The sequence below is a fragment of the Trematomus bernacchii genome, unplaced genomic scaffold, assembly GCF_902827165.1.
Source record: "Trematomus bernacchii unplaced genomic scaffold, fTreBer1.1, whole genome shotgun sequence".
NCBI lineage: Eukaryota > Metazoa > Chordata > Actinopteri > Perciformes > Nototheniidae > Trematomus > Trematomus bernacchii.
Window position 1 is genome coordinate 14,352,011 of NW_022987689.1, and position 12,877 is coordinate 14,364,887.

The 12,877-nt window shown below is 42.2% G+C and overlaps 1 protein-coding gene across 1 annotated transcript in view; it reads right to left on the reverse strand.

The window, feature by feature from the left end:
• Nucleotides 1–10,159, reverse strand: part of LOC117488625 — a 48,360-nt gene extending 38,201 nt beyond the window's left edge. The window contains exons 1-2 of the mRNA XM_034137631.1: nt 9,880–10,159; nt 2,557–2,696 (exon numbers count right to left, since the gene is read on the reverse strand). Coding sequence (XP_033993522.1) covers nt 2,557–2,696; nt 9,880–9,949 — 210 coding nt within the window. The 5' untranslated portion in view covers nt 9,950–10,159. The remainder of the gene's footprint in view (nt 1–2,556; nt 2,697–9,879) is intronic.
• Between the last annotated feature and the right edge of the window lie 2,718 nt (nt 10,160–12,877).

Sequence of the window (12,877 nt, forward strand, 5' to 3'; positions counted from 1 at the left end):
TTACATTCTCAGCTCTAATAAAGAAAACAATTAACATTTCCACCGTGTTCCATTTGACGCGACCTGTGTGCTTGACATGTCTTTCATATAACAAAGCCTGCAGGAGAAGAGAAGAGCAGAGCAGATAAGAGAAGAAGAAAGCCCTGCCTGCTGTGCTGAACACATCTGACAAAACTGCAGGACCAGTAACGCTGAAGAGTGGTCGACCTCAGCTATCCTCCACTTTAGATTTTTTTCTCTTAGGGCTCAGCTAATATCCAAAAAGACATAACGGGTTACATAATTCACAGTTGAGCTCTACTTCCGCAGGGAGATGTTAAAGCAGCATATCCATCTTTACATGTATCTTTAATATGAGAAACAGAGGAGCTGACGGAATCAAGGGAGTGTGAATAGGGTGAGGATAAAGAGCAGAACAAGCAATGGGGATAAGGAGAAGATGAAGTAAGTGAGAGAGAGGCGGGCGGGCGGGCGAGTCGATGGATGTTGTCAATCAGCTATCGGCTTCTCAATTTGGTGGATTAGTCCTCAAGGCAACGAGAGGCAGCTCAATAGAGACCACGTCCCCTCCTTTATCCCCAGTCCAGATAATAGCAGGTCTGTATCGACTGCCCCATAGACTGTAAATGGCTGCTAGCTGGTGAATACTGGAGTCATATGGAGGGCACTGCTGAAATGTCATCGGGGCGGGGGAAAAAGTTGTTTTATTGGACATATAGGCGATGAGAGGCTTTGCCTTCCGGCTGCTCTCCTCTTCTCTTGGGGCTTCCCACACATTTAAGCCCCAGCAAAGAGTGTGAGAAGATACTTTAAAAAAGCCATGGCGTATACGTCCTCTTTTAGAGGAAGGTTTATCCCGTAGCCACCTACTGCAAAGATGCTTATGTGCTGCTATTTTCCCCCCCAACAAAGAAAGTGATAAGTATTTCCTGCCTTTTACTTTGGAGCCAAACACAGCTGGTACTTAAGAGGATACAGAATTACATTTTGAGAGGAGGAAGCATGCTATTTCTCAGTAATATGTTCTTTATATTGATAATTGCACGTTAGCTAAACCCCTATCCGAACAGCAAACGTCAAACCTAAATTAGCAAGCGTAATTGGGCATGGTGGGTCTTTAAAGCTTTGGATTGAACTTGTTACTTTTAATAAGTGTTTATAAGTTCTAACATAAGCTTCAAAGTTTAGAATGTTGGCCTGCCTAGCATTATGCCAAAAGTAACCAAATGTATAATTTCTTACATGACCAGGGGATTTAACAAATCCACAATATTTGGTGCGTATACTGTATAGGTTATGTCAAAGCAGCCGATCAGGATTTTGTACTAATGGAGAAATCTGACATTTTTCCTTAACATACTAACAGTACAGTATTATAGCAGGAGCAAGATTCTTGTTGCCGTTGTGCCACAGGAATATCATTACGAAAACCCAATAGTCCAAAACATTTCCCATTGGACCGGAAGCCAATTGGTCCCACAGTCTTTTACCCCAAAAGCAAACACCCATCGGTCTGAAGGCTCATTGCTCTGAGAATGGGTGTTTGCTTTGTGGTAATGGACTGTGGGACAAATGGGTTTTGGACCAATGGGAATTTTTTTTTACCATTGGGGTTTCCGTACAACGGGCCTTTGGAATAATGAACAGACCCGGTTTTTAAACGAGTCAGCTGAAAACATAAATAAATGAGCTTGTGGCAAAATGGTGTTGTTATTTTAAGTAGGTAGCTAGCTCTTTTCAACGGTAGGCGGCTATAAATGAGAGGATTGCTTTGGTATTCCACTGACTGAGATCAAAGAGCCATTGTTTTGAGAATGACTAACACCTGTTTTTGGGTAACAGTGCATGTTCGAGAATGGAACACTTGAAAGGCCTAGCAACAGTACATGTTTGTACACATACTACTACAAAATAGGTTGGTTGACACTCAACCCTTTCATCCACGATCACCACTACTAACACTTTTTCTCAACTAACTGAATTTGACCTAATTTTACTTGCAACATTCTAAAGAACACAGGCTTAAATATTATCTAGGTCACATTATCACAGTTTGCATATGTGCGACAAGTATATCATCGCTGTAAAAATAGAAGGCTGGGACTGACATGAGAAAACATTCAAGAGGCAGGGAGGGTGTTCTAAAAAGTGATAATTTCTAACTCAAGTGTTTGCTTTAAGCGTCTTAAACATAGGAAGCCAGTTTGCCTCCAAGGTCAAAAACAGCTGTGTGAATAAATATGGAGAGTTTGAGCAATGCTAAAAATAAAGCCGCTTATTAGAGGGATATTGAAGTAAAAGGCTGCTAACATTTTGCAACAGATAAAAAACCAACCTTACAGTAGCTACGTGATAAAGAGCTGCAGAATAACACGGTTGGACTTTTATTTGTTCCGTGTGGTCAGTTCTTTACGGAGCTTCAGTGAGTCCTTTACAGGAGAGGACAGCTCATATGACTCATTCAACAGACAATACAGACATGACCGGACAAGCCTTTTCCATATCTGACTGTGATGAGTGAAGGAGCTCATTGATTCCCCCCCAACATTCACAAACCTTTAGCTTCATCATGGAGTCCTGGCACAGCTTGTCCCCGCGCGCCGAAGTCACCTCATCAATCCCGATCAGCTTGGCCTTGTAACGCACGCCATCTCCACGGAAACGCTTAATAAGCCCCGCCTCAGTGCGGTCCTGACCTGTGGTTGGAAAAGAAAAAGAGAGGCAGAAAGATAAGGAGGAGAAAACATGAAACAAGGATGTGAGCGCGACTGCAAAACACAACTTTAGAATCATGCCCCTGCTTGAGGTATAGGAGCTGCTGTGTGTGTGTGTGTGTGTGTGTGTGCGTGCGTGCGTGCGTGCGTGCGTGCGTGCGTGCGTGCGTGCGTGCGTGCGTGCGTGCGCGTGTGTGTGTGTGTGTGGGTGTGTGTTGTGAGAGTTGGCTGCTCCGGTATAAATATTTATGGAATAGGAAATGCAAAATGAATTGCAAATTAGCAGCAGCGAGCAAAAATTTAAACAAAATTGAATTTGAGATTGAAAATGAAGTTGAATGAAGCCGGTGGACTTAATGAGAAAACAACCGGAACATTGAGAACACTCTGCGGTCGCCAATTGCAAGGCATTGTGGGGCATTCACACAGAACGCCCGGTCGGAAGGTTACGGTGTGGGGGGCTCACTCCTACTCCTGACCCACACCCACAGTTCCCATGGGTGCCATTGGTGGTGACAAACCAGCTTGAATGGCTGCTATTGAGAGGAATCATCTCGGTCCAGTGCTCACCCATAATCCACCAGGCCCTCCCTGGGTGATGGACGTCGGGTGGTGGGCTGGTGGTGTGGGACAGGGGGGGGGGGATGTGAATGTGTCTGGCCCGGCCTCAGGCTTTATAATGTCATTCCTCACCTTCTCCATCCCATCCCTTTTGCTGATTATTCTGTCTATCATCTCTGAAACTGCCCTGACATCACCTTGACACCGCCAGTTTTCTCATTTTGTCTCCACGCTACCTGCCTTCAAACTCTTTTGATTATGACATGCGAGCTCTAGCCCAGTTTTGTGCATATGCAATGTATAAACCATCCCCTCATAGCTGGGTTTGTTATCCGCAAAACATCGTCTCCTGACACATTTACACGGCGGGATTCCAGAATCAAGGTCACCATCACCTCTGAGAATTTAACAGTTTTCAGGCCCCTTGCTCACTCATTTCTAGGTCAAGAGTCCCATACAGTACATCCGTTAACGGCACATTTAAGAGGATAGCTGAGCTGTGTGAGAGAGAGGAAGAAGGTTTAATATCCCTAATTCAGACCGCCAAATAACTCAAAGAACGTATTACATCAAAATGACCCTTTCCCACCAAGAAACACACCGTACATCTACTCAAACACAAATGGAATTCCATCTAAGATCTAATCAATTTCCAAGGAAAATCAAAAAGGTTTGTGCAAATGGCGAGAAAAAAGAAAGCGTCAAATGCAAGCACTTGTCTTGGCTATGCACACCCTCTCACTAATTCATCAGGGCACAATTCTCTAAAGGGGGGGGAGGGCTTGAAGAAGCTAAAGTCATTAAAGTCGCTAAGCAAGTGAATGTCAAATCTGGGTCTAATTCAGACTTGTTTCGAAGCCAGAGGATAATGAGTGTTATATACAGCCACCGCGTACCTCTGAACATTAAGCCTGTCACTACCATGTAGAGAAATTAACATTCCCACATTGATAACAAACTCACTAAGACGACAAACTGTAGACAATGTGCTGTTTCAAAGCCTGCTGGATAGATGAAAGAAGAGAGGGCGGATGATCATTATTGCTGTACTTTATTCCAAACCATACCTCATAGAGCGACTGGAGCCTATTCTTACAGTGTTATGTATTCCATCCAGTTTTTACTGACTCATACACTAATGTAATGTAAAATGCATGCTGCTCCAGTTGCATTTTAAACACGATCGGGCCAATTTAGTGCAGCTCTCTCAGATGAGCTTTAACCAGATGTTCTGTGCCATTTGTTTCTTTACATACAGCGTGCCGTTTCCCCCTAATAACACTTCAGGAGAGATTTAGAGGTTTATGCACAGATCCTCAAAAAAAAGTAGGACTTGCATACCGAATGAGCGTCTTGACACAGTGGCATAACTCGTACGCTACGTGCTCTGGGTTCAGATCACGACGAGCAGTGTGCTGTATTTGAAAACTAAAGAGCTGCGGGGCATGCTGTTTCATGTTGTTACTTTAACTGTAAGGAAGGAGAGGAGAGAGGCGGAAGGTGTGTGTGTGTGTGTGTGTGTGTGTGTGTGTGTGTGTGTGTGTGTGTGTGTGTTGTGTGTGTGTGTGTGTGTGTGTGTGTGTGTGTGTGTGTGTGTGTGTGTGGTGTGTGTGTGTGGTGTGTGTGTGTGTGTGTGTGTGGTGTGTGTGTGTGTGTGTGTGTGTGTGTGTGTGTGTGTGTGTGTGGGTGAGGGGAGTTGGGGGTGATACATACTCCTCTGGCTTTCTGGATTTACAATTACCCAAGGTTGAATGGTCCTCACAATATTTCTGGCCCATAAGCTTGACGCTCATAATTTGTCTGACAGAGGGCTGCCTAAAGCATTGTGTACTATTATTCTGCGTCTAAGTGCATCCCACACATCGGACAACATGCCTGCCATACAGGAGCCCTGGTGGTCTAAGATGCAGAGGTCATAATAGAACGGTGCAGAAATAAGTCCTAAAATGTGGTAATGAGTTAGCATTTTACCACTTCCGGTTCCCTTGTATCGAAATCAACAGTTTTTTTTTAATGGTTACATGTCCAAAATAAGATATGCGGTTAAAACAAGTTTAAGAGATCCTCAAGTATTTTTCTACAACATGAAATACGTCGGTAATGTCCGGCTGAATGCCCGAAGCTTCTACGTGTCCTCAAAACGACGGCTGCTACCAAGTTGCTAAATAAGACTACTAAAATTAGCACGCCAAACATTAGCCGCCTTTAGTTTAGCTGGTTGGGATGCGAGCCGTGAAACCGTGATGTAGTTTGTTTATAGCATAATGTTATCTTTTTACATCTTCCAGTTGCATTTATGCATCAGAAATCATAAAAGTGGCATCAATATGTGGAGATTATCCTGATGAACAAAAGAGAATCACAAAACGTGTTTTTGCCAGAAATCTTATTTTCTGCAATATTCCATAATCCAATGGAAAAATCATATTGCTTTTTGTTGAGGGAGCTCATGCAATGTTACATACCAGTTTGGCCTAGAAATATATTACATCACTGCACTACTATTTCTAAGACCTTTGTAACAACAATACCCATTAATATTTCCCATTGACCTCATTTGGTGAAATCTAATAAAGACGGGAAAAGCCAAATCTTCCAAAACTGCAGCTGAGATTTACCAGCCGGGACATCAGACGTGCCTCGAAACAAATGCTGCGGTCAGCCACCTGAACACAGGCCCTGCACCAGGACCATGGAGAGAACAATTACTGTTCGCCCTGCTCCATACTGTTACAGGGCTTGTCTCTGATCACAGTGTTGCATCCTCCTCCTTGCCACACTAGAATGGGGACAGTGAAGGCACAGATGGCAGCAGATGGAGAGTCAGAAGTGCCCCTCTAGATATAAGGACTTGGCAGCGGGAAACTTTTTGTTGGGGATCTGGGCATCGAAGCAGCTTAACCTTTGAACTGCTCCGACTGTGTATCTGTGTCTGCTCGTCTCTTCCTGTCAATATCCGTCTGTTACAAGGCCACATTAAGATAAAATGAGACTGAATGTATTGCAATGCCTGCTGATTCTGAGTTCACGCACATGCATGTTTAATGTTAACTAGGGCTGTTCTGAATAGTTCAGCTCATTCATATTGTTGACATTCAGATACTTAATCACCAATCACTAGTTCCTCTTTTTTCATATATTCAATTTATTGTGTTTAAAGCCGCTATTTATGCAGTGTTAGATTAAGCAAGGTTATGCTAATACTATTAGCATAATACCATTTGATGGAATATATTCCAGTAATGGATGATTGCTTCTGACTTGCTTGTTCCAAACATTTTCAAAGTCAAAAAGCTAAATGTACAATAATTTATTTATTTAACTATTTTTAATATTGAAAAAAACGACATGTATTATTGCGGTTAAACATGTGCACTGGCGTCTGTTGGACATAGAGGGAGGCATGTCACTGACTAGTTATTTTTTAAAGAGAAATGGTAATAAAGAGACTAACTAATTTAATCAAAATTAATAATTTTATTAAAATATTTTTCAAGGATTTTTTAATATTAGAACAGAATAAAAGCTTAAAAAGATATTCGGTAAATCTGTAATGTTAACCGTTATTTTGTGTTAAAAATGAAAATCCTACATATATCCTTTTGGAGCAGGGAAGGCAAATCTGTCCCTGCCACCTGCCTCCCCCATGTGCATGAAATAACTTCCATAAGCCTCTGCAAACGTGCAGATTTGCCATAACAAACAGCAGTACGACGCCCCTCACCCAACACCAATGTCAACATTCCTCCACCCAACTTTGACATTCAACAGCAAATCGAGGTCCTGGTCTAAAGACTAATCGTTAAAGCACTTACAAAGGTAATGAGGGTCATTGTGTACATTGTACTGGGCCGACCATTGGATCGCAGTAGACTATACATTGATGTGTTCTAGTGGTTGGAAATGGGCAAGATCATTTTTTAGGTAGAGGCTCCACAACGATGCCATTATAACACTCATTGTAAAGCAGTGGAATGAGCAGTTGGATATGAAACCCGATTGATTTGGTCAAATGTGGGTAATCGTGTTTGAATAGGGTGAAATGGTTACTATTTGTACTGTCTCTTACAAACTTCCCAATGTCATTCATTCAGAACGAGAAGTGCCTGACGATTGCATTTCATTTTCCGTTCGCCGCATCACCAACGTTCTCCGACTTCTCTCTTTCAATGTCTCTCTGTCCTCTATTCCTTGTCTTTCTTTATGAAATGAATCTTTTTTTTGCGCACAGATTACAGTGGGAGAGCAACAGTTGCTATGGAGATAGAGCAAAGTCACGCATGTAAAGCAATTATGTTGATAGTTGGAGGGGAGCTCTGGCTTTACCATGGCATTCAGAGCCTGCTGTGAGGTTGGAATTTTCCAAACAGATTTTGAAAGGAATGACAAGTGCTAAGAAATCCCTAAAACAAAGCACAAGAAAGGTGGTCTAGTAGAAGTAGTAGAATAGTCAATATTTTTCAAAAGCAGCAGTGTGTACAATTTAGGGAGAGCTATTGGCAGAGATGGAATCAAATATTTACTGCTATGTTTTCAGTAATGTTAAATCGGAAACGATGGTTTGTTGCCCAAAAGTATCCAAAGGCCTTGTCATACTGAGAGGCTTGAAAAAATTAAAATGTGAAATACTTAACATATGTATAGGGCTTTTATTGTGAAAGGTAAGAACGGAAGGATGGTATCTGGAATAATGTCGCCTCTTTCAAGATTGAAAGAAGTTATAACGTTTGCCGTGTTCCTGTGGAACATAGGAGTCTCCATGTTGTCATTTTATAATCCTCACGAATATAAACTCAACTCCAACTGTTCCCCACAAATTGATTGATTAACGCCTTTTTATATTTGTGGTACAAAATGGCCGAAAGGCAATGATCTCCCTTTTTTTGCGGCGAAATATTTGCTTTTCGTATTAAATGACTCTCAGACCATATTTCAGGCACATAACCAAAAACCAAGACTTCGAGTCAAGGGAACAGGTAGTTCTATATCCCGGGTTTCATACTCCTTCCTTCAGTTCTCTATTGTTTACGAGATGAGAAATAAACCGTTCTTCTTCATCAACTTTTAGTGTTGCTTCCCAGAAATTTGAATAGTGCTTTATCTAAATACATGTCATCATCGTTATCCTCAGTAGAGTCCTTCAAATGGCCCCAGCCTGCTCACAAACAACTACTAGCATAGCTGTCTGACAGTCTGCCTGCATTTATGTTGCCCCATTTCCATTTATATGGCTCTAAATAGCACCTTTACTGATTGCGACAATGGTCCCTGCAGCCCATGTGATTAGCATGGCAAAGTCAGGGTCTGATAGCCTGTGCTGATAGCCCGTCGCATGGCCACGTGTGTCAAAGCCCCCCTCTAGCTCTGCACTCCGCCTTTCACTTAACTCAAATCAATGGGCCCTCCTCCTGGCCATTTATCTAAGCGAGCCGACAGTGAAACAGCCACAGAGGACCTGGCCCCACGGCCTCGTTTCAGCCATCCCGCAGAAGCCAGATTTACCGGACTAGCTGCAGTGGCTTTATATATGGATGGAGAAATGAGTAAAAAAAAAAAGGGATGGAGAGAGGGAGGGCAAAGAAAACGGCATCCTCTTCATTCCCCCCTCAGTCCTTCTACTTCCCTATCTTTACTCCTCTCAGCCAATTCAATCCCATTTCAATCTCCTGGTGAAGTTTCGGAGAATGCCTCGTCCTATTACATCACTTATGCTGTTCATCAAAGCGACAGGGTGTGAATTACCCTGTCCATGACACCTAAATCATGGGAGCTAGCAGACCCTGGGGCTACATGCGATAGCTGTTACTACATCTGGATCCCCGGGATGAGACAGGGAGCTCTCGGCAGACCTGACTGAGCGAGCCTTCTCTCCATGTAGTCCAGCGTTATTTAGCTCCATACAAACAGGACTAAAAGTTATGTTCACTGCCTGCCAAACATAAGATAGCTGCCAGTAAAACACTTTGTCCCGACTCCCTTTTCCTTCAACGTTAGACTTTTATCTAAATTCTCAAAAAACGACCACAATATAGTGGTGGATGTATTGTCCAAAGTGATTCAGTGATTACATTTTTCCACTAGAATTCGGTAATTTGAATAAGATAAGAACTGTGGCAAACACGTTACATTTGGTTCAGCAGGATAATCTCCACATATTTACACCACTTTTTGTTATTTGAAGCATAAATGCAATTGCCAGAGGAAAAACCCAACAAGGTTCAAACAAAAAGCTTAAAAATGAACTAAATCACAGTTTCATGGGTGCGTATCAATATCGCTAAGCCAAAAGCGGACTCGTTTTCGGCGTGATTACTTTGATTAGTCTCATTTATTCACTTGTTAGCAACTGCCATATGTTTATGACACATAGAAGCTTTGGACATTTAAAATGTGTCGTAGAACAACATTTGAAAATCTCTTAAGCTTTTGTTAAACACAGACCGTATTTCAATCATGTCCAAAACAACGTTGACTTTCTGACGAGTTACTGGGAAGTTGGAAAAGCCATCTTATTTCCAGGTTTTAGGACTCATTCCCGCACCACTTATTTATTACATTTTAGATTGACAGAATATTTGTACCAATGCAGTAAAGTCTCACTTACATTTTACCCTCCTGGACTCCCTTCGCTGGCTGGTTTTGACACCCGGCTGGAGCTCGGCCTCTGCTGACATCCTCCACTGAGTCCCTCGTCCCCCTCACAGCAGATCCACCATGGGTTAGCAGCACACTAATCCTCACAAACTCCCAGAGTCCGATTTCCCCCCACTCCAGTCTTTTTCGTTTTACAGTCGCCCTTTGGTGGGGAAAATCTCATTCAAATCCATGATGAGATGTCTGGTACTCCTCGATAAATGAAGATCCGTCATTGATAAGTACGCTCCGTCACTGCTGGCCCATCGTGTTGGAGTGATGCTGAACCACACATGGAAAGGATGATTGAATTATGTGTGATCCTCTCGAGAGCAGCCTCAGATCAAATTTGACATCTTCTGGAGTGTACCTGAGTTCTCTCTTTGAAGGTCAAGTATCACATGGTCCACTGTTGCTCTTTTCTGAGGGTCCACCTTTTACTCAGGAGTAATTCCCTCCGGGGGAAGACTGCACCATTGATTGAATCAAATATTGTTCTTCAGAGTAGGTCAGGAGTGGATATTATTCTTTGGGAGAGTGCTTCAGATGCAGTCCGACAGCCCATCACAGTCACTTGCTCCGAGCACTGCAGGGCGAAGAGAAAGGGTTGACAGTTAATGTTAAGCTGGAGGTGGTTAAACATTCAAATGAAAAACACATGCCCCCTTGATCACTCATTAATTTAAAAGACAAAAATGGCAGGCAGCAATTTAACAAATCAACAAAGATGTTATAATTCATTCATCAATCCTTAATGAGAGTACAACAAATGCCCGCTCTTGACAGAGACCTGTGGCAGAATATTTGAGGCTCTTGTTTTATGAGTAAATATAGAACATTAAAGCATGACCGGTGCTTCTGTGTGTGCAAAGTAGATTTTCAGAAGATGGATTGTTAATGCTCAAAGCACAAGGAAACAGCTCGAGGTGAGGGGAAGTAGCAGAGAGCGATGGATGACGGGCTGTTGGTGGAAATCCTGGCACTGTTGCCCATAAACTGGAACCCCCCACATTGTGCTTTAATGCCCTTGAATCATCCACTGCTAACATTGGGGTCCGTGCCAAGCTGGCACAACGGCTGGCACCGCTTCTGTTGGCATGGTGATGGGCCATTGTTGGGGGAAGAGGCCTTCAGCCGTCCCCGGCCTGTACAGAGCTGCTGCACATCGAGACCGGGCAAACATTATCCTGTCTGACATTGTTTGACATTGTGAGTCTTGTTTCAATATTTGCCTATTACTGAAACTGTTTCTGGTGTTAAACAAACACTCATAGACATGACTTATTAAAGGTCAACATTAAGAATATATATCCTTGTACTTTAGATGTTTATTTTGGCCAGGTTGAGACAATGGTTCAGAATAAGTATCCCTGTTACATATTATTATCCACCGACCTCAATGTGAGACATTTTCATCGGAACTGCTTTTTTAGATCAAACAATAGTCCCTAGGAAAGCTATTCCTAGGGACTATCACATGGAATATAGTAGATTATTCAGAGTAACTGGGACACTGTTGTTGCCGTTGAATTTTTTTAATGTAATTTTACAATGTTTTAAGCACCCAACATGGAAATCCATTCATATCCATTGTATTGTGCTAGTGGCAGAATACTCGGATATCTCAACATGTGGAAACTGAAAACTATCTGCATGGCTAGCAACCAGAAGTATAACTTAAGCAAACCATAGGGGAAACATGCATTTTGTTAAGATTGTACCATTAATCCAATCTAGATTTGAATACTATACTTTCACATCCTGTGTTTACAGCCTTAACGCTATTAGTTTGATTTATTTGAAATACCTTATGTGGAAACGTTTTTCTCAAAATGTACACTATCTTCCTGTGTCAATTTATGTTTATTTGGCCTAGCACTCATTCTGAAAGTTTGATTTAATATCAAAATGTAAAACACATTTTATTTTACCCCTATCATATTTGACTTAGGCATTTGACTTATGCCTGGTTGTACTCTTCCATATACCCACTGAATCATCTACAAAGTACTGAGGTTACAAATAGGGCTGTATGGCTAGAAGATACTTCTAGAAATAAGTGAGATTATGTTGTCTTTTTCAATTTGGGTCAGGTAAAGAGATTCTTGTAGCGTATATGGATAGCTTTTTGCATTCCTGTACGTATGCGTAAGACAAACTGATCTTGGAAATAGTCTGTCTCCAGCTATATCCTCATTTCCCTCCAGCAGTGAAGTCCATCTACCCTTCTATTATTCCAAAATGAGCTATGATGTAAAGACACATTTCATTTTCTTTAACAACAGCTCATATTGGTTGTTCATCACCACCAGTTCTCTTTGTGCATGGCTGTCTAGACCATGTGTCACCTCTCATGTGTACTTATGAGGCAGATCATTTCACCCAGGTCCGGGCAAAAGGGTGCAATCTTCCCATAAGTACGTCTCTGACAAGAGCCTCGAAGTGCCACAGATGGAAGAGGTATTTTCCATGTCACAATGAACCTTATCAGAATGTAATTTTCATTACCAATGAGAGAGATATGCCTCATTGCGTTAGACGGAAGAGTGATTTAATGTGATGTACGGCGGCTTGTCAAAACCAATGCTATCTAGGTCACCCAGACTCCCCAATCTGCTCTGTGTTTTAACAGCTCCCAGTGTCTCTTGTGATTTGGGTCAGAGTTAACGAGCATCACTCGTTTCTCCAGCTACTCTCTACAGTTGGAGGATGTCAAAAGCCCTTGACAAAAGCCACCCTTTATTTATTAATTTGTTCATTTTAGTGCTACCTCTCTCAAGTGCAAACGGAAACTTCCTTGAGGGAAGTCAATTTCATTTCTGCTTGCATTTGTTCATTTCCTTCCATCAACCCGCCGCTGCCTTTGTTTTCGTCTGCCGGCATTTCACAAATCATGTCTTTAGACGTTTGTTTCCTGCTTGCGTCAGATTCTTTGCCCTGTCGCCGGATTATTGAACAAAAACAGGAAT